The sequence below is a fragment of the Patagioenas fasciata genome, chromosome 4 (genome assembly GCF_037038585.1).
Source record: "Patagioenas fasciata isolate bPatFas1 chromosome 4, bPatFas1.hap1, whole genome shotgun sequence".
Taxonomy (NCBI): Eukaryota; Metazoa; Chordata; class Aves; order Columbiformes; family Columbidae; genus Patagioenas; species Patagioenas fasciata.
In genome coordinates, this window is record NC_092523.1 from 80,663,893 (window position 1) to 80,685,801 (window position 21,909).

Consider the following 21,909-nt stretch of genomic DNA (forward strand, 5'->3'; position numbering starts at 1 on the left):
CCGCACTTGAAAAGGGCAAAAAACCATCAAGATGCTTCCCCCGGGATACTCCTTCAGTGCCACCAGCCTGCAGAGCGGGTCCGGACGTCCCGCTGTCACACACAACACTGCAGACTCACACGGCACAGCTACAAGGGTAAGATGATGCAGTGAGCAGCATTTTATATCCTTTAAGTACAGAATTGAAACAAAAAACCACCCAAACCAACAAAAACCCACCAAAACACCACCAAGTGCTTTCCCTTCTTGCTCTCAGTAAATGACGCCCGGCCACCCAGGCCTGAGCCTGGGCCCAAACCAGCGCCCTCAGCCCAGCCTGGGTGAGCCGGCACGAGGCAGAGCCCAGCGGGACAACTCCATCCATCCACGAGCATCAGCTGAATAACGAGTGACCATGTCCAGAGAGGCTGCAGCAGCACAGCCGTGGGATTTTATAAACTCCTGTAATTGCTACATTTTTTTGAAAATTGAAGTCCAGGGAATGAGAGAAATGCAAGGAGAGGATTCCCTCCCCGAAACAGAGTAATGCAGCCTGCTCCCAGTTAGCAAAGCATCCAGAGTTCTGCGGAATAAGAGAGGAATTAACACAAGCAAGGTTTAATCCTGCAGTACCCTCAGTTCCTCAACTCCCGAACCATTAGCTATCTGGTTTTGTCCTGGGCAGGCTGAGTACCAGGTTTTCTAGGCCTGGCGGTGCCGAGCAGACCCGGCTGGTATCACATGCGGAGCAGGACAGGCTCCACTCGGGATTAATGGAAACCCTGCCCTAAACTTCACTTGTGCAAATACTTGTTATCCCTTCAGTCTGGGCAACGGTCGGCAATTCCACTTACATACCAGGTAAATTATACAGCACATAGACAAGGCCAATATTTCATCATCTTCCAGACTGTACCTATGAAGTCACTTGGTTGCAAACGTTTCAAGGATAAACAGTTTTCCTGCCACGTAGAAAAGCAGCGGCCTGGCTGGAGGGAGTTTGTGGTGACCTAACCCTTGTCACTGCGGACTGCGCTAGGACCTCGTGCTCTGCAAAACAAATGGCGATTTCGGCAGAGACCCCGGGCAGGCTGCGCTTCACACTCAGCCCAAAGAGGCCAAGCCTAGGCCGTTCCACAGCGCCTGTGCCACAGCAGCCTCAAGGAGGCTCATTCTGTGGTTAACCCTCACAGGCGAGAATAAATCACAAGTGTTTGGTCAAAAAGAAAGTGCATCACCCCACATCAAAAATCACCAAGGAGGATCGGGCTGCCTCCTTCCATCCATCCACACCAGCGGTACCGCCCCGCTTCCTCCCGTGAGCGCCACTCGGGCGCTCAGCAAGCTCCGACTGACTCTGCTTCCAGAGGAAACGAGTTACAAAACCCAACTGCTCTCCCGCTTTCAAGATTCTTTAAAAAAACAAAAGTCACAAATTAGGCTTCATAAAAAAATAAGTGAAGCCCTCAATCTAAGCACAAGTCAGTGCAGCTCGGTTGTGCCACCACTCAGCTGTGCTGCTACTCAAGTTGTGCTCCTGCTTTGCTCACACAGGGGCACAGTCAGGAAACACCGCAGCCTGGAGCACACAGAACAGGCTCCATGAGCACAGGCGCCACCTCTGCCCCGCAGCCCCGCGAACCCAGGCAGCACGCGGCTCCCAGGGCCCGGCTCGGCACGCGGGATGCGCCTGCGCTCGAGTCGCGGCACCCGCAGCTCTCAGACCCCAGTTCAGGAGGCAGAAATGAAGCCTCTGGCTCCGCACACCTCAGCCGCTGCCAGTCTGTTTGCCAGCAACACGTGCAGATCATGGCAAAAGGAAATGGGGAGGCAGAAAACAACAAACCCCACGCCGTGGTGCAATATCTCACACGATGGCCGAGTTCTCTCCTCCGGCCGCGCTCTCAGTCATTGTTTGGCAGTCTGGATTGTGCTGGAGAGGTGGCGGGAGCAGACAGCCCACACAGACACGGCACAGGTGAGGAACGGAAGGGGAAGGAGAGGCGGCGATGGAGGAACGAGGCGGCTCCTCTCGGCGGGCGCGCGGCCGCAGGCTCTTCCAGGCCCCGGGAGAGGGGCTGGGGCACGGCAGGGTGACCGCTACATAAAGAAGAAACTACAGGAACAACACAAAAAAGAGAAAAAACAGAAAAGAAACAGAGGTTCAGAATTGAAATGAAAAAAGCAAGAGGAAAAAAAAGGAACAACATTTACAGAAAGCGAGCCATGAAGTGAAGGGTGCACTCGGGTGTCCTACAAACTGGGTACGGAGGAGCAGAGGAGCCTGGACACTCCAAGACATGGGCAGATTGACCCAAACAGCTCACAAGCGCCACAAAAACCAACTGACAGACACCAGCACAAGCCCCCAGAGGACAAAGCAGCCTGCCGGGAAACCTGGGGTGCCTCGGCGCCCCGTCACACCTGCGCCCAACGGCAACAGCCACACCACGCACCAGGCACAGAGGCCACGCAAGAACAAACCATTTGGTCAAAATAGATTTCCTCTCCCCGCTTCAAGCGCTGGCACTACGTACGTAGCCTAAAGCACATGCGAGAAATAACTGAGCTTATGCTCTAAGGTTATTATTCAAATCTGTAATTCAAAAAAGAGAAATATTTTAACATCAAATAAAGTGACAATTTCTAACAGATGCATACATATAATTTGCATTAACACTGTATGTAGGTTACACAATTATTTAGTTACAAACATGGGTTATTTTCAAATAGCAAGGTAATAAAGTTCTACATCTCTAGTTTAAGGCAATCAGGATATTAAAAATGTATACAAATACAATATTTCTACCGCTGTTCACAGCTTTATTTTCTGTTAATTAAAAAACCCTTCATATCTGTACAGTCCCAAGCTGACACGCTGATGAACGTGTCACGGATATCACGTACTGCACACACAACCCGGGTCCTTGGAGAAGTGACACGCACGCCCTTCTAACGGCTCGGGAGGGCCGGTGGTAGCTGGAGCCAAAGGGACAGATCTGATTGATCACACACAAAAAGACATTTCCATTCTCGCCCGGGCGTTTCTAGCAGAGGCAGAAGGAGGGGTCCCCGGAGAGACCCCGACACGGCCTCCTGGCCCGCTTGAAACAGCCCAGAGCGGGACAGCAGCTGCGGACCCGTGTCCCCTCGGCCTTCCCGCCGCACTCAGCAATGCGGCCCCTCAGCCCCCTGCCTCTTGTTTCCCATTTTAGGGCTTCTATTCCGCACCTCAGCAAAAGCAGGTTATTGCAAAAAGTACTGAAGTCGTTTTAAGGGTGCCGCTTGTAAGCGAGCAGACTTGGAAACCACGGCTGGTCTGGCACGGGTAGCGAGGGGAAAGGGTGAGACTCTGCCTGCTGTACTTACATGCAAAGGTGGAAGCACATCCAACTAGATCTGACACTACCGCTTCATGCAGAAATCAGGGACTACTGCGAAAAAAGGCATAAGTAAAGAAAAGAAAGTGTGGCGGTAACAAGTTAAACATGGCCCAGGGGTTTAAGGTGGAAGAAAGGCTTGAACATCTCCTTGGGCACAAGAGCAAAGCGGTACCTTTGGCTTTTGCGCGCGCGCAGTTGACTCCCAGTTTGTCAGGAACAGCTTGCTTGCTGCTGGAGGAAGAACCCAACCAAAGACACATTAAGGCTCTTGGCCACAGCTTTCTGGCAAGCAAAGAACAAGGCAGCAGAGCCAGCGGACCGCCGGCCAGACGTCCTTGGGGGGCCGTTCACTGGGGCAGAACAAGGAAACGTGAACGTTAAGTTTTCTCCTTGGCACAAAATGCTGGTGATTGTAAGAGCTTTAAAGTTGGGTTTGGCAGAAGCTGCAAGAATCAGTTGCATTTTTCTAAACGACCCCCTAGCAAACCAATTTAACCCGACAGAAAGTGCAGCATGGTTGAAAAGACCAATCAGTTTTTGCTGCCTGTCCAAGACATCATATTTAGATGCCCTCTTCCCCAAGCCATGTTTAAACAGTGAGGGTTAAAAAGCAAGATGACCCCCAAGCGTATTTCCAAACCAAGCACTTCATAAAAGGTGATAGTTGTGCCTTCCCACCCCGGAGAGGCAAGAAATTCCACCCCAGAAACAAGCAAAGAACTGCAGTGTGCGAGACTCGGGTGGAGAGAGTTGAGTGCGTTAGAGACAGAAAGAGGAGACTACCTAGCAAGGAGCAGTGGCAATGCTGGCTGCCGTCAGCAGAAGAGAAAGAGCTCCAGCAGTCATAGGGAAAGCATGGCTCGCCACTTCTTGGGAAGGAAGGGAAAGACTCTGTCCGAAAAGCAATGGCATAGTAAATACACATTAAAGAGACCAATTTCCACGCTGTGCTGGCCACAGAGCAAGGCCCGGCTTACACTACGCGTCCTCTGGTGTTCGAGGGATACCCGAACGGGTCACTGTCGCGGGACAGAGGGATGGTGGGCAGCACGTGCCCCGGCGCCCTCCCTCCCCCAGCAGGATTCCCTGGAGCCCACAGCTCTGCGAGCCTGTATTTGAGTGCGTGCAGGAATCCCCTGGAGGCTGGCAGAGGCTGTCCAAGAGGATGTTGAGGGCTCTGTCTTCCCCCCGCCAAGACATCCGATTCCCTAAGGGCTGCTAAGTCTTGGTAAGACCACGCGCAATGGAAACCAGATACTATTTTAAGTCTGGTTTCAAAGGTGCTGGTCCGGCAAGCAACGCAAGGGAAGCAGCGCTGGGAAAAGGTCCTTCTGCCCGACCCCTGCAGCGCCGTTTGGGTCCTATCTCAGAGTTCAGCAGGTACCTACTGCCCCGAGCCGGAGGGGCGGCTGTGAAAACATGCTGGCACGTGACAACGAACCCAGGCCAAATTACACGATCACATCAGGCAACGAAAACAATAACTAATAAAAAGAAGTATCATGCAAATGTAATGGCATGCAAGGTCAGTTAAACTTGTGTTATCTACACGTACCCCCCCTCCCCAACAGCAGGACCCTCATTTTTCTAGCACACTAATACTGCAGGATCACGGGTCAGACTCAGCTCCAGGTCCCCTCAGCTGGGTGTCCGCAGAGCCGGGAGCCCCTGGGCACAGCCAGCAACGTCGCAGCCCAGCGCCAAGGCGGGCACCGGCCCCCGCAGGCAATGACGCTGCCCAAGCCGCTGACGTCCTGCCCTGACTCCGCTCAAACCTGGGGCCAAAAGGGGTTTGCTGCCGCTGGTTTTGACCAGAAAAATGGGTGGTATCGTTATCTAGCCCCTTCATCCACCCTGACCTTCCAGTTGCAAACAGTCCTGCACCCAACCCTTCTTCCTTCTTGTCCCCACTGTGTTATTAGATGAGTTAATAGTTATTCATGTTAAAAAAATGATATTAAAAAAAGAAAGAAAATAGATGGCAGAAACACATTACTGCAAAAGCAGGTGAATGCAGGAACATCCTTGGCTTGACAGGCTTTATGTGAAGCTTGCACTGCAAGTTAAAAAAGAACAAAAAACAAAAACATTAGCAATAATAGAACCAAAGTGGGGAAAAAAAATAGAATTAAAAAAATTGGAGGAGGCTGGGAGAGGCAACAGCAGCAACTTGTTCTGTGGGGGGCACGCGGATGGATTACGGAGCAAAACAGCAATGACACCCCAAGGCTGGGCTCCGCTCTAGCCTGTGCGACCAGCAAAAAGGAAACCGAGGGGGCACAACTACTGACCAACCACCCACGTAAGTTAGCCGGGGCTACCCTGCCCGTGGCCGCTGTCTCGAAGCCTCATCCGCCAGAAGACGCGTGGCAGGGGCACGGGTGCCCGGTTCGGGCGAGCTGCGCTCCCGCAGCGGCCGTGCAGCCCCACCACGCCTGGCTGTCCCAGCCTGGCCCCGCGGCGTCCCCCAGCACCTGGGCACACGTCAGCTTTCCGACCCCACTCGGGTCCTTCAGACACCAACAAAACCCCCTTGGTGTGGGGCCAGGTCCTCACACGTGTGTTACAGCTCAGGGGTTGCCTCAGGACCAAGGTTGGTCTGTGACTGGCGGACCAGTCACGCTGGGCTGCAAACAGACTGAAAAGGAAGCTGGAAAAAATGTTTTGCATCTGTTTTTCTGAAGTAGCTTGAAACAAACAGAGGCAGAGCCCACACAGCTGGTCCCGGCTCCTGGGCGGGTTGAGGATGAGCAGGGATGAGCCAAGGCGTACCTGTGGCCATCTACCAAACACCAGGCGAGCAGGTGAAGGAGATCTGCTGCTCCTGTGTCGTCTTGCCAAGTCCATGGCCACAAACCGGGCTGTTGGGGTCTGAGGCACAGTCCCATCCCACAGCTCCAGCGGGGCTGGATCAGCAGGCTCAGCCCATGCCCAGGGGGGTACCCGAGCACACGTCTCTGAGCTACAGCCCTGCTGTCCTGGAAACAGCACACGGACCACAGCTGCACCATTGCAGATGAAAAACCATGAGCTATGGGAATCTGAGAAATGGATTATGAAAAAAAAAAAAAGAAGAACGAGGTATAAAAAGACAAGTTGCTCCTTGGGGAAGAGGCTGGAAATGCAGAGGGCCAAGTTCTCCCTCATGGAGTCAGGCCAGCAGCAGATTTTGCCCCAAGTCTCCCCTCCAGCTTGCACAGCACAGTGCAAAGTCTCCGCTGTCCAAGTGGGAGGAATCTGATCCCACCTTGAGAATGCAGCATTCCCGTGAATCACTGCCTGGGGAAGCCACAAGGATGGTGCACGGCAAAGGTTTCCTCTGGCAACTGCAGAGAACCACCACAGTCCAGCACAGAGCCAGAAAGCCTTGCCTACGCTAACTGCAGCTTTTCATTAGCGTGCAGGGAGAACCTGAAAGCCTTTAGAAAAACAAAGGTGTGCTACAAGGCAGAAGCATCAGCATTTCCCTTTAAAGCCTCCATTAGTAATTCAGACACTAAAGAAAGCAATGGAGCAGCTACAGCACGTGGTGTGGAGCGACACAGAGGACACACCAAAACACGCGTGCGTCCCTCAGCAATGAATTTCTGTGAATGCATCAGCAAAGCGGAAACCGTGTGTGTTGTGGTCGCTAGAAACATCAGTTTATCGCACCCATGACGTTGTGCATGTGCCAGCCAACTTCACTGAAGCAAACAGTAGCTAATACTGACTGCCAAGAGCTATAGAACTCCCCGGACCATTATACACTGCTCTGCTCTCATCTCTGAGAGGTGAAATAACTGACTGCAGAGTTCTTAAAAATATCAAACTACCAACTCTGTTTAAGAGATAAGAAGAAAGGCCCTCAAAATGTTCTATTCCTTTCAAGGAAGCAGGTTGCCACATCTGAATTCTCATGCAATGGAAGACCGGTGTTCAAAAGCATCCCACGGAGGGACATTTCAGCATGCTTGGACGCGAGCTGCCAGACATGCAGCGTTTCTACAGCTCGGCATGGCACTAGTAACCAGTCTGCAACCATGTCTTTGGGTGAGCAGGGCATGCAGCACGCAAGCATTCCGTATATCAGGTTCTCAGTTAACACAAAGCAGCACGGCTCCATAGGAGCTACACGCATCGACACGGGCCAAGGAACCTCCTCGCCTTCCCGGGAAGCCAGCGGCAGAAGCAACGGGTGACGGGCTCTGAATCAGCAGCTGGGACAGGGGACACACAGTGAGCATCAGCACAGCTTCCCAAAGGATACACACATACAGGTACACGGGCAGCACCACAGAACCTCCTGGGCTCCCGCTGTAAAGCGGCTCAGAGCTGGCTGAGAGCACCGGCCAGCAAGGGAGACTGAAGTGTCCGCACCGCAGCCCTACTGGCACTTTGGTTCTTTCAACAGTGACAGATGAGTGTTAATTGAGCGGGCTCCTCTGCCAGAGTCGATTAAGGAATGCACTCCTTCACTATCAGCTATTAAGAGAAGCGTGGAACTGTCATTTTTGTGTGTGGGTTAAAGCAAGAAGAGTTTTGCAGTGATTTTTGCTGCATTACCACCTTTACAGCTTTCCTGATTGCAGTTATCGACTGGTGCCATTATCACAGATGGACTGGAAAGGGCTCGCATGAGTTCCCCCATATTGGGTACACATAAGGGGATGGAAATTAGGGCAGGAGGCCCCAGAGCAGCCCCCATTTGAGTAACCTGTCCCACTGCGCTACACAAACCAGCTGTGCACAGCCCGCTTCACCTCCGCAAGCTTTGTCCGGCTCCACTGGACATACCACATCTACAAGTGGACCTCATGTTCTGGTTTTTAAAGCACGGTGAAGTAGCTGGTACCATGTAACAACCAGGGGTTTCCTGCACTACGAGCAAGCTAACCATCGCCATCTCCAAGCACAGGCTGCGAGAAGGAGCTTGGATCAACTGCCATGGGTTTAGAGCTCGGTTTTCAGCCGAGCTCTGCAGTGACCTCGCTCTGAGCCCAGGGCAGGGCCCCGCTCCTGCGCTCCCATCAGATGCAGAGTTAGGTCCCAGCTGAGCGCGTCTGAACCCCACGTCCTCACCCTGCCACGGTGCCTGCTGCAGCCGCTGCAGCCTCACAGTACTGGAGCGTATAGAATTATACCCCTAGCATACAAATAGAAAATAGTACAAAACAGTGCCATTATCTTTACTAAAAGGTATGTGTTTCTTAGCTTATTGTATCAACTCCATACAACCACAAATGCCATTTACCTGCAGTTACAGTACCGTAGCAGTTTGGTTTGGTTTGTTTTTAAAAAAAACAAAACCAGAAAGCCTTCTTGTCTTTAAAGCAAGCTTCCAAGTATTCAACTTTTGGCACTAGCATTTCCCATGTAAAAATAACATGGTGGTTGTGGTTTCTAATCTACTTCTACTTATGACTATAACCTTAAGGAATGGGAACTGAAGACTGCTCTTTGCTCAAAGGAAGGACAGGGAGAGAATCCCTTCTAATTTTGGCTCAAGGCAGATAAACCTGAGTCCAGACCACCCCAGAGCTGTTCCAGAAGCGGCTGGGCAGCTCACAGGTCAAACCTCCCCCGTCCAAGCGCTCTCCCGTACCAGTCAGACTCGGCCAACGTTTGCAGGTACTCTTCTAGAGGAAAATTAACATCATGTCCCTGGCCCACCCTTTAGAAAAAATATTTTATTTGATGAGGCTGATAAGAGCCCCGTTTCCAGTCTGGTAATGGGGAAAAGCAACTACAGACATGCAGCAAGAAAGAAAAAACAACCTCCCAAACTGTACTAAACCCTACAAAGGATGTGGGTGACATCCGCTTACTTTTTCTTGTCCTTGTCTTTCTTGGTTTGTTGAGAACCTGCCTGCTGAGCCTGGGACTGTAATAGCTGAGCTGCTGCCTTCTTCTTCTGAAAGTTGTTCAGCTCTTCCTCAAGTTCCTTCTTTTTGTCTTCCACTTTTTTCTTCTCTTCTTGGTGAGTCCTCTTTAGATGGTCAAACTTTTCGTGGAGCTGTCAGGACACAGACAATGAGAATTGCATAGTAAGAGAAGAACGTTTTACCCCCATCATTGGTAACGATGCCCGAAGTGTTCCTGCTGGCACTGCGGCCTCACGGCCTTAATAACAAGTCAGTGGCCTGTCCCAAACATGCCCGAACCCTCACACACAGTCCTCCGAGCTCCAATATACTCACATCTTTCTCCGCTTCCTTCAGCTCTGCTTCCTTCTCCTTCACTCGCATGACAAACATCTGCCTCATTTCATCCTCTTTCTTCTGGAGCTCACCCAGGAATTCGTTCCTCTTTGCTTCGTAAGTCTCTTGGAGACTGTTAGAAACAAACAAACTGCGATGTGTTCAAGCACAGTCAGGAGTTTCCAGCCTCTAGTAATCTGACCGCATTGTCTCGTCACAGAACTTCAGAGGTCCCCGACTACACCAGAAGCATGAACACCCCCACCAAAACCAGTCCTAACTTGCTAGGTGGCAGCACTGGGGGACAAGCTGGCAGGCAAAAACCAGCACGCTGTTCTGGATCCTGTAAATGACTTAAGAGGCGAGATAACTGTCCTCCAACACAAACAGCCACTATGGAAGGATCAGCAGCAATCCCTGATGCTCCCACGGCTTGTGATCCCAGTCCCACCTCCTCGCACTGTTTGCACTGAATCTCTCCTTTCCAAGTCCAGGATTTGTGGAACAGATACAGGTGCAGCAGAACGCAGGATCTGGCTTTACGTAGTTCCTTGAACATGGCACTGACACAGAGTACAACTACAGTTCACTGTCCATTGCTGACAGATTCAGATCAGGGGCTTTATTTAGATAAAGCCACCTTGGGACACCTCTCTTTCTCCTTTTGCTGTCAAGGGAGGTTAAGCCTTCATGAACAAGCAGCAGTTTTCCTCCTCCAAATAAGCACATCACTGGACTCCCTCATGCCTTTATTCCCCCCTCTACTTCTTGGCATTCCTTCATTTCCCCAGCAAAGATTTGGGACACAAAATATATTGTCCACGCACCTCTGAGATTTTTCAGAGCCTCTTAGGGACTCTGGACTCCAAATTCCTTTTCATTTTATTCCTTAAAAGGATTTGGGTATTTCAGTCATAATGATAGTGTGGGAATGATAACTATTTCCCCCCAGACGCTTCCTTGAAAATGCATTTTAAATCGAAGCTCCCCTGCTGGCACAGAGATGTGTTGCATCCATGCGCCTAAGGAGCACATTAACCACCGGGCTAGCGGAACACCTTAATCCCAGCAAAGTCAAGCTTCTGCCTTTCCCAGTACATGGCAGTGGCTTTTGGTGGCTTTGTTAAGCTGGTTTTTGCAGGGGAGGGTTGAGCTGGCGAACAAAACCTGCCGGAAAGCAGTGTTAAACCCAAGACTCGAGTCTCATTGACAGGCACTTGAGCAGCCTCCTGAAATACTCCCCAGACAGGCTGCCCCAGCTGCTCCAACGCGGCCACCCTGCCGGAACCACACAATTCCAGCCGACCACACCGCTTCCCACACACGGAACCAAAAACGCTTATTGTGAAAACGACACAAATCTTCTTGTGCGGGAACAGGACAAGAGGCATCTTTGGATTCTGAACTAAGTCAAGAACCAGACCAGCCACAGCAGACAGAAATCAGAAGACTCCAGTCGAAACCTCCCTACCTTTTAGTCCTGGATTTAATTCTCAGTGGACACTGCTATGGACATTCCTAAACTGTTCTGGAAGGTCTGGCTGGAGCCCAGCAAAGCCGGAGGGCAGCTGAGCCCGAGCGCTCGGCGAGCAGACTGAACCTGCAGTGAGGGACACGCGTCCTCGGGAGCAGCAGAGCCCCGCGGACCGACACGGCCAGCTCCGCACCGCCAACCGCGCCCCGCATGGCACCCCGCATGGCACCCCGCATCGCAGACCATGTCTGACAAAGCACCTTCCCAGAAACAACACCGGGTGGTGGACAAGCAGGAGAAGACTAGCAAGAGCGAGGGTGGAGGGGGCTTGCTGGTCAGTTGTCCCAGGCTCAATCCTGATCCCAGCTTCCAGCTTAAACAATTTAGCACTAACCTAAAGCCAGTAAGCTTAATTCTCTACTGAAGCGACTCTGACTTCCAGAGAAGCAAAGTTCTCAGAGAAACTGGCCCAGCAACTCCAGGCTGCATATGAAAAACCCCACATTTACAGCCCCAAGGAATAACAGTCCAAACCAACCGGGATTCTTACAGCTTCTCACAGACTAAGATAACATGGGAATTTGCTTTTTAAGTACACAAACACATGAACCTAGATTACAAGAGTAACTTGATTCCCTGACACACTCACACCCACGCACTGAAGGACGCCCTTGCAAGTAGTTTTCCTTAAGACAACAATGTTTTTTGGAAATGAAGCAGAGCAGCAGAGAAGCCAGTCCACACCACACAGTGTGGGGCTGGGTGACAGAGGACCCCATTTCACACACCAGATGCCTACAGAGAACTGGTGCTCCCTCCACAGCTTGGACAAGCGATGGAGACTCAGCCAGCAAGACCAGTTCCCCAGCTCTGAACAGCCCCCCTTTTCCACACCTGGCACAAGTGCCCAATGGTCTGCTGGGGTCTTCTCCCCAGCTCACCCCAACATGCACACAGCGCATCCTGCTCCTGGCCAAGGCAAACTGGCTGAGGAGGGGGGGAAGGCTTTTGATCCCTGGTCGCAGAAGAACAAACAGAAAGAATCAAGCCTGCCGTTCTCATTTCACATACACACCGGCCGTAGCCAAACAGCTTGGGTTCATGGGGTTTGTTTGTTTATTGGAGGGAGGAGGCACCCAAGTGAACTGCTCTGAACTAGCACGTACCAGACGGAGAAATTCTGTACATTCTCATTTCCTTTCTACTTATAGTTTGGTCAAAAGAGGCCTCGCGCACAGGAAGCAATGGAAATTCCTCAGATTCCTCAAAGGGAAGGGTTGAGCCCATCTTAAGCCACTGCTCTCCAGAAAGGAAATCCAATAAAGCTGCACATTTGGGCTTAGTGACAGAACTGGGCTCGACTGATTCCAGCAGAGTTCCTGTGCTGCAAAAGAAACGCAGCTGCAGAGTCTCAGCAAGGCACAAATAAAGCCCTGAACCGACGGGAGCTCCGCATCACGGCACAGGCTCCCCGTGGAGTGCCGTCACCCAGAAACACGAGCACGAGGCGCCCAGTCTGCCTTCTGCTGGGCATTCTACCCAGCTTTTCTCTGTTGAGGGTCAGAGACCAACCACATCCATGGTGATCCACGCAGGCCAGCGGCGCGGCTGCCATCTCAGGGACTGGCACAACAGTTCCTGACGGCCATGTGTGTTATGGGGCAAACCCACACCGATGCACATGTAATTCTGACTCCCTTCCCCCGGGGCAGCGAGGAGCGTGGGATGCTGCTAAGGACGCCAATGCAATTATTGGGGAAAAGTTGGGGAGGAATGAGAAACAGGAAATGAAAGGAGAAAACAAACACTCCCTCCCGAATTCCCACACAGCTGTTGTCCCTGGCTAATGACTTGGGCTTCTGACCAATAAAGCTGTCAGACAGTATAAACCCTGCATTTAGTAATCAGCCAAACCTCTTCGCAGAGCACCTTGGACCAGCTGTGAAAAGCTCTAGGAGGGTCAACAGGAACATTTATCCCAGGATCTCCCCTTTGATAACCAGTTATATCTCAACATGTAGGTCTCCTTCATCTCTAAGTGACCATGGCTACTCCGTCACTGGTTCTTGCAAACACGGGCAACCTCGAGACTGCCAAAATATGTCCATCTGAGGCCTGAGTTACGCCTCCCTACCTGAAAGGCTTGCTGTCCGGATCCGTGTCCTTGAATCCCATCTCTTCAAGTTTACAGCGCCTGTACAGCTCGTAGTGCCGGGTGTGCGTCTGCTCCCTCAAGTCCTCCATGTTCACTCGGATCAGCATCTCCCGCAGCTTCACGAAGTCACAGTGATTTTCGTTTTCAACTGCAAACGAGACAGATCATCCATAGAGAGAACATTAAGCCCAGGGTCTGGGTGCCTCCTTTCCCTGGACCCAAGCCCCAGTTGGGTCCCCCAGAGCCCCCCCCAGAGCCTGAGAGCTCTTCAGGCACACAGCAGCACTCCAAGTCAGCCTGCAGCAAAGCGCCTTGCTGAACAGAGGGTGAAACCACCTCACGCCAAATCATGGGCATCATTTCAAGGCCTCTCCTGGGATTTGCAAGATCTCTGCGCTTCCCATCTGTCACCCAGCTCCTGCCTCTCTGTGCAGTTCTGCACCAGCAATTCACTTCCCACTCAGATCCACTCTAAATCCAAGTCACCCACAGGGGCCCAGACAGGCAATGAAGACTCAGCTGGTGGCAGCGGTGAAAGCAAAGGTTATGAGAAGACCCCACCAGAGACACTGTACCCTCTCCATGCCAGCAAACCTCACGAAGCATCCCTAAGCCCCTGTTCCTGGCACTGAAGAGAGGCAGCACAGAGTATAACACAGTTTCCCACAACAACTTCTATTCAGAAGAGGGTCCAGCGCACCATGGTCAGGTCCTGGGTGACCAAGCTGTTCAGCCCCCGTGGCCAGAGGGCTGCGCGCTTCAGCGCCGGCAAACAGCGTGGGCAGGCTTCCACAAGGGGCGGAAGTTCTCTCTGCAGGATGTGACAACAAGCAGCAGGCATCTCTGCAGCAAAGCTCGGGGAGTCAGCAACGCTCCCCAGCTGCTCCCCTCCAGATCACAGCAGCTGTCTCAGGGGAGAAGGCCAGATGTTCAAAGTGTCTCTGCTCCCCAGCTACATCTCTGACTGTCTGGTCCCTAGCTTCCTGGGAACAGCAAGAACCCAGCAGGATATATGTCAAGTCCAACAATCTCCAAACTTATAACTCCTTTCCTAATTGCGAGTTATTACCAGTATTATCCTCTGGTGTGCACAGCTAAAGACACTCGGTCTGAAGCTGCTTCAGGGTCAGCTTGTATTACTGTGAACAGCACAATCACTGGGCGAGTTCTGCAGAACTGCCCTGTGGATGGTCCCCTGCAGCTTGCTGGGCCATTCTCCAACAGGATGCGCAGCTGAAGCCACAAGCAGCCCACCCCAGTCACAACCCGGTATTTCCCAGCGCTGGCTGGGAAAGCAAGGACCAGCTCTCTCTCCGGCAGCCTGCAAACACAGCCCCAGCCAAGCTCGGCTCTCCAACAGGAAGGAGGTTCTGGCTGACTTTGTGGGGCACTGCACACCTAAGCTGTGTGCCCACAGTTAGAATACCAGGACAAGACACCCCGAAGCAGTCAGCGTCGAGTAAGCTCTGCCCTCACTCCGAAATCAAAGGGCAGAGCACTGCTGGCCTCCCTGAGCATCCCCCAGCTACATGTCTGCATTCGGGTTAGAGTGCAAGGTCCAAACCGAACCATTCAGCCACCTAAGCCTTGCCCATTGTTCACGCTTCTTTTGCTGGCAGAAAAGCATAATGAACAGAGAATGGCAAACGAAACTGTCATTTTCCAAGCCAGTTATTTAACATCTAGTAACGTTACCCTGCTCTTTACCCCTATGAATCCCCTCCACACCTAAATCTAGGTTGCAAAGCCCTGATTTTAAGAAGTCTTAAAGCTGGTATCTTGTCAAGACAGATTCTGATAAGCACCATCCAGAGATCAATGCACCTTTCATCAGAGCGAGCCAGGATGACAAGCACTTATTTGTGCTCTCGGTAACATACCCTGCACAACACCCCAGGGGTACTGCCTGGCCTTCGCCATCTTATTGCCAATCTTCACTTCTTCGGTACTGCCAACTACAGCAAAAGGAAGGTGGACCTACAAAAGGAAAAGGACAACGATGTTAGAGATTTCCTTGGCTGCCTTGCCAGGGATTGTTTCTGAAGAAAGCTGTTTACTGTGGCAGTTGTGCTGGATTTGAGGTGCTTAAGTGCCTTTGCAATTCATCTGATGTTTTAGAAAGACCAACAGGATGGCCTGAATGAGAAAGCTGCTCAAACTGAGAGTCCAAAATTCTACAGTCCTAAATATACATGAGATGTACATATTTTACATGTAATTACAAATCATTACTAACTTAGGCACAGAAGTCTTACAAACTGGAAACAGATTTGAACACTGAAGGAAAAATAACTGCCAAACAACACAAAAAAGAAAATAAAAGCACATGCTCCAAGGAAGGTAGGCTAAAAACGCTGGGGGTTTCTGCTGCTAGAAATAACTGAACGCTTCCTCTTAAAAATGGCAAAGCCTTGAGCAGGGAGAAGAGCGGAGTCGCCCCAGCCCTGGTTGATGTGTCTGAGTCACCAAGCTCCGCTCTGATGTCTCCGCGGGTGGGGTGGTGACAATCTGGACCTGCTGCCAGGACCCAGCTCGCCTGGGCCACCAGCCCACTGCCACCACGCTCTCCCAAAGGGCCGGCACAAGCTCTGGGAGCTGGTGCCATGTCAGCCAAGCTGTGCTGACAGGCTGGGTGGGAGGGCAAGAAGAGATGTGATTAACGGGAGCGGATGTGATTCAACTGGCAAAGGAGTTTCCCAGCGGCCAGGCTGCACTGCAGGAAGGCAAAACACTGCACGTGATGGCCTTGCAGGGTATGTCCCTCCGCCGTGCCAGCTTCTTCCTGATCACAACACAACACAGGGAAAAGAGGGAGAAAACACTGAGGTTCAGAGAGGGTCTGATATCCAGCTGGATGCGACAACTGCCCATCTACAAGGAGTTGTGCAAGGAGGCTCAGAAACCCTTCAAGTTGCAAGGAATTGTATCGATCTTGATGCCTCCATTCTCTGCAAAATGCAGATAACTCGACCTTGTACCTGCACGTGCTTTTGAGTGCACTTGCTTTGGGGCTGGTTCGTCCTCTCGGGTGTTACGTGCCCCGCTAAAGCCAAAGAGCCCCCCGAGCAGCGCTGTAACGCACATCACTGCCGAAACCCCTGAGCTCGGGTCCTTGCCCCTGTGCTCCAAGTCAGCCCCATGGGAAAGAGCTGTTTCCCCTCTGTAAACCAAACTGTTGGCGAGATATTTGTTCTACCCCAGTCCTGTTTGCCATCCATCCCCACGCCTATCGCTAGAGGAAGAGGAAGGAGGAGCCCTTGCTGCTGACGGCCATCGGCTCTGCTGAGAACTGGAAGCATCGACAGTGCCCCCGCTCTCACCGGAAAGCAGAACAAAGGCACAAGTGAATCACCCCCCACTAAGCACCAAGGGGTCATTTGGGCCCGGAAACCCAGACCCCAGCCCTCTGCCCTGACTGCTCCAGGGCCCTGCCTCCCATCCTCTTCCTTTTATGATATGGGAATACTGAAATAGGGGAAGGATGTGAAACAACCCTCAGAGAGAAATTGTTTGTCAGACAATGGAGTGTGTTAAACCATGCAGCCCACATCTGACAGGTATGTCCAGCTCCAAAGCCTTCCAGTCAGCCTGATTTCAGTACTTGTGTTAGTGTTTTAAAGCCTAAAGAAACACCGCACAATGTGTCCTCCCCTCAGGGATGAGCCCACACGATCAAAGGCAAAGAAAAGCCCCGCAAAAACATACGCTCATCGTGGCATTTATCTCAGCCACCGTCTCTTCGTCTGTCGGGAACTGGTAGATCTGGACGCCGTTGCTGACCAGCTCGCTCATGATTTTACTCTTGAACTTGTGCAACTCATTTTTGGCAATGGTATCAGCCTTGGCAATGATGGGGATGATGTTCACCTGCAAGACAAAGACAGCACCTCCACATATAGGCCTGTACAGGTTGGATCAGCGGGCCAGGATGGAGAGCAGCACGGCGCCTGCCGCAGCAGCCCTGGAGGGGCCACCAGCAGCGCCCACCCCAGCAGGGCACCCTCCCTGGGGCTGCTGGCAGCAACCGCTGCACCTCCAGCACAATTTGCAGGCAGCAGCAGCACAGCCTTAAAAAGGAGTCAAATGCAATTTGGCAACATGCTACTTCCTGTCCTTCCATATTCCTCTCCTCATCCAAATTGGCTGGACAGGAAAAGCTGTGATAGATTATCACGAGCTGTTCTGAAAAAAGGAAGTGAGCACGCAGGCACGTCTCCTCTCCTCCCCGCCATGGCAGGCTGCACCACTGCAAGCAGCGTGCGCAGACAACAGCTTCTCGTGGGCGTTCGCATCACGGACACCCGGGTGCTGCTGCCCCGCTGCCGGGGAAGCAGATGGTCCATACATCCGACCAGGTGACACACAGGATGGGAGCTGGCAGTAACACGGGATGTATCCCGCACCTCCCTGCCCTCGCACACTCCCACACACTGCTGTGCGGCAGGACTGGGGTCGATTTATCCCCGCACAGCCCTGACACAATCATCCGAGAGCACGGCATGACGGGGTTTGACCCGGAAACGAAGGATAAGCTGCCGACTGTCTCCCCCAGACAGGCTGTTTGCAACACCGGCAGCAGGATGGCAAACAGCAGGGACAGAGGAGCCAAGGGGACAGAGCACAGCACCCTCCCTGCAGCTGAATGGATCAATGCACAGCGAGCACCCCACAAGCCTCTGCTTGGCTGGGGACAGCAAGGATGCATTAGGAGGAGGAATCCTGCTTGCTTGTCCTTTCTGCTCTCTCCAGATGGACTCATTCTGCTTTTGATCTTGCAGGGCTTGCTTCTTCCTCGCTTTCCCCCGCAGCAGCACACCGAAATTTTAGGAAGGAAGAGGTAGATATTGACCTACATGAAGGGATTTTAACTAGAACATTTGAAAATCCTGTTATATCACTTAATCCTGTTTGGAGGATGGCCTAGAGTTATTAAATCCGCCGTTGCCAAAGACAGAATATGAATGCCAATTAGCTCATTTTGGGTAAATCTCCATAACCCTATTATAAGTTGAACAGAACAGGGATCCTTATCTATTGTTGCATAAAACCCAATCAATAGGTCACTCCAGGAAGTAAAGAACCATTGTCATCAATTACCTTCCACAGAGTCAGGATCCAAAGAGCCAAAGGTGCAAGGTGGACTGATTTAAATTGCTTCATCATGACACAAAGATGCACAGAGTAAGCTCAGTTTAAATACTCATGTTTTACCTTGGTACCTTGGTTAAAGGAAAAGAGATGAAATCTTCTCACAAGTATCTAGTAAAACACCGTGGTTTAAACCAAGCTCAGTTCTCCTTCTTGCTAGCCGGGAGGGTAAATTAACAAGCACACGCCAAGTAACTTATTTATTCAGAAACTTCTCGTTTCTCCGATCATGGTTAGAATAACACTGTTTGTGTCTAGCTGGATGCAGTCAGAGCACACACACACAGCATCCTGATTTCTTTTCTCATCGATCACCAAGATGACCTGAAGTGTTTGAGATGTACTTCTCATCTCATACACGTTAAACCAGTTTTGTACCACAACCTAATTAACCTGTTGGAGAAAGTGAAAGAGATGGCTACCATGCCTTTGAGTGCTAGAAGTAGTAGAGCTCAGCTACAACCCCTCATTTTTATTTATGGATTTAAAAAGGAAAACAAACTTTCCTCTTTTTCAGCAGCCAAAAACCACAGGTTTCACTAAGCCCATGTCAAGATAATTAACACACTAGTAGGGCCATGTGAGGGTCATAACATAGGCAGCAAGTACCTTACTGTCGAGTTTCTTCATGGTGACCAAGTCCAGGGACTTCAGCGAGTGCCCGGTTGGTGCAATGAAATACAGGCAGGCGTGAATCCTGGTGTCGTGGTAATTGAACAGGGATCGTTTGATCTTCAGCTCCTCTTGCAAGTAGGCTTCAAACTGCGCATCGATATATTCTACTATAGGCTTGTAGCTGAGGAGAGAGAAGACACGGCAGAGAGAAAACCGGGGTGTTCACTGCTGGAACAACACAGGTCACTTGGTGGGTGCTCTGCACATTACGGGGATAAATGCTGCTCCTGGGACCCTCCCTGCCCAACCTACAGCCTCTCCTTAGCTAGCGTGTGTTTCCACTTGGTGCACAGCCTGAGTATTACGGACGCACTCGCAAGATAAAGCAGCAGACACCCTGGACTTCAGGTGCATGGAAACCACACAAGGCTGCTACTCTGAACAATCACGTATTTGCAGTCTCTGCATGAAAGTCTGAGCTGCTGCTCCGCCCATGTCATTGAGAATCACCAGATACAATAAATGTTAGGATCAAACTGCCACCTATCCTAGCTTCTCCAGAATCCCGTGATTTTAAAAGGGAGAAGAGAGATCCACAACGGAATAAAAGGAACTCTTCAGGAATTGAAGCCTGTGAGCAAAGCACTTGCTACTTGGGAGGGGATCAGCATCCAGTGCACTACAACCTCCTTTGAGATAGTTGTAGAGATGTCAAGGTGTCCTGAGTTTCCTTTTCTCCAAGCTAAAGAACAGCAGTTCCACAGGATCATTTAGGTTGGAGAAGACCTTCAGGATTATGTTTTTGTTGAAGTGAAAATGCTGGTGCAGTGTAACATGTCCCATGTTACATGTCCAAGTTTTCTGTGCTTCTGGAAATGAAACTCCGCAGTACCTTCAACCCAAGGAGGCCCTCGAAGGAGAGCACCGAGATCAAGGCACTGCCACTGCCTTGAGCACTGGACTCACAGCAGTATTAAAAAGTTGTTGTGAGGAAGAAAAAGGCTGCCAGGAGTTTAAGTCCTCCAGAAACACCCTTGTGACAGGCGGCCAGCAAGGCTCGCTCCGGCCCCTCTGCTCCAGGTGCCAGTGCAGCTGTTGGAGCAGTTGCCCAAGACCCTGGGTGAACTAGAACAGACCAAGCAAGAGCTGCAGCCCAAGAGTCAGTGGAGGGCCAAAGACCCTGTCTCCAGCTGCCTGGGAGACAAGTCAAAGGGGCTTCCCCACCACAACCGCTGGCTCTTCGGGTCTGCCCAACGCCGCACATGAAAAGCGGCTCAGCACGAGAAGCTGCAGAGCACCCCCGCTCCACACGCCTGCGCCTCCTCTGAGCAGCTTTTGTTCTCATGCAAGAGCGTATGGCAGCGTCTGACACGTAGCACGTGTCCCTCTCATTTTTGGCTCTGTACCATTACTTCGGAGCAGCAAAGTGGAGGCAACAGTTTTGGTGTCAGGTCAAGCAGCAAAGTAGTTTTGTGGAAACAAAGCACTGTAAAAGATTTTTTTCAAGATCTGCAAGTTTTCCCCATGGCACAGGAAGCAGAACCTGCTCCATCTCCACGCTAACGCTGATCTTGGTGGAAACCTGGATTTTAAGCTTGCGTTTCCCAAGAGCTTGCACTGTCTGTGTATCTAGTGGCCCAACAGCTTCTGGTCAGCACACATGTGCCAGCCATCGAGTCCTCTCTGGGCAAGGTACCCAGAGTTGTCAGCAACCCTGCAGAGGGAGCTGGGATTACTGCAGTGAGGGAATGTATAGCTCTAAAATATAGGAAACACTTTAATTATGTTATTAGCCATGATCACAGAATGACTGGTTTTAACACTACAGCAAATGCCCATATGGATGGACACAAGGGATCGCATAGGCTGCCCAGAATATTTACTTCACACGCATTACCTGAAAATCAGCGTGTAGGTACGAGGTTAAAGTAAAACCCATGTGGTCTTGAACAGCGCAGGATGGTGTGAACAGGGATTATAATCCGAATTCCAGCTCCCTAAAAGCTGACAATGGCATTGCAATTTGAACTCATGCTTGCACATACGTGTTTCAATTCGAGCAGAGACCTACACTAAGCTGTACAGAGACACGGAGGGAGGAAACGCAATTTCAGTTTTGTGTCCTAGCTGATCTGTTTGATCTTGAGCTCGTCACTTCTACCTCTCTTGTGGGGTGAGATTTTAGCTGCCACACCTGGGTCAGAAAACACCCCAGAAGCAGCGGGGGACCCACCCCGCTCCTCATACGGGATCGAGCCCTTGTGACAACGATTCCTTCTCCCGGCAGAAATAGGTTTACCTGTCATCTTTGTTAATTTGATCGCCAAATCCAACCGTGTCGACAATTGTCAGCTTCAGACGGACGTTACTCTCCTGGAGCTCGTAACTCCTGGCTTTCAATCGCACGCCAGGCTCGTTGTGCGTCGCAGGCTCGCTTTCAAACTTGGTATTGAACAGAGTGTCCATCAACGTTGACTTGCCGATGCCAGTTTCCCCTGTGCAGACAAAAGCACTGTTAGTAGGGCCTGATCCTTTTTCCTCATCTCATTCTCAGGCACGTTCACCAGGCTAAGGAGTTGCTCCACTTGGGCAGCAGTGGAATTAGGGTACTCTTACACAACTCAGCAAAACAACGCCCGCAGGAACAGAGGCCTTTTGAGGGAATCCCCATCTTTACCAGTCTTTACTTGGTGGCCTTTGGGAGGTGACAGCAGCCACAATCTCCCCTGCGGTCTCTGCAGACACAGCCCGTCAAAGCACCAGAGGCCAGCGATGTGGATCCACAGCGAGCCCCTGCTGGGTGAGAGCTGCTACCCGGACAGACATCGTGATAAACCAAGCGCCTTCAGAGCTAAAAGCCATCACCTGCAAGCAAAGAGCCAGGCTGCTCTACTGGGAACAACCAACAAAAGTCTCTGTGGGCTGGGCTTTCATGAAGGACGTAGCCTATGTGCAAGCAAGGACAGAGAAAGAGAT

At 51.4% G+C, this 21,909-nt stretch overlaps 1 protein-coding gene across 2 annotated transcripts in view; it reads right to left on the reverse strand.

The window, feature by feature from the left end:
- Positions 1 to 137: 137 nt before the first annotated feature.
- SEPTIN11 (septin 11) overlaps positions 138 to 21,909 on the reverse strand; it is a 50,398-nt gene continuing 28,626 nt past the window's right edge. Inside the window, exons 3-10 of one of the 2 annotated variants that reach the window (XM_071808297.1) lie at positions 21,233 to 21,428; positions 18,928 to 19,114; positions 16,876 to 17,037; positions 15,051 to 15,147; positions 13,150 to 13,318; positions 9,542 to 9,674; positions 9,170 to 9,357; positions 138 to 2,095 (exon numbers count right to left, since the gene is read on the reverse strand). In XM_071808297.1, the coding sequence (XP_071664398.1) occupies positions 2,080 to 2,095; positions 9,170 to 9,357; positions 9,542 to 9,674; positions 13,150 to 13,318; positions 15,051 to 15,147; positions 16,876 to 17,037; positions 18,928 to 19,114; positions 21,233 to 21,428 (1,148 nt within the window). In that variant the 3' untranslated portion in view covers positions 138 to 2,079. Of the gene's footprint in view, positions 2,096 to 2,562; positions 5,419 to 9,169; positions 9,358 to 9,541; positions 9,675 to 13,149; positions 13,319 to 15,050; positions 15,148 to 16,875; positions 17,038 to 18,927; positions 19,115 to 21,232; positions 21,429 to 21,909 lie in introns of those variants that run through there. The other variant, XM_065836095.2, reaches the window with a different exon arrangement.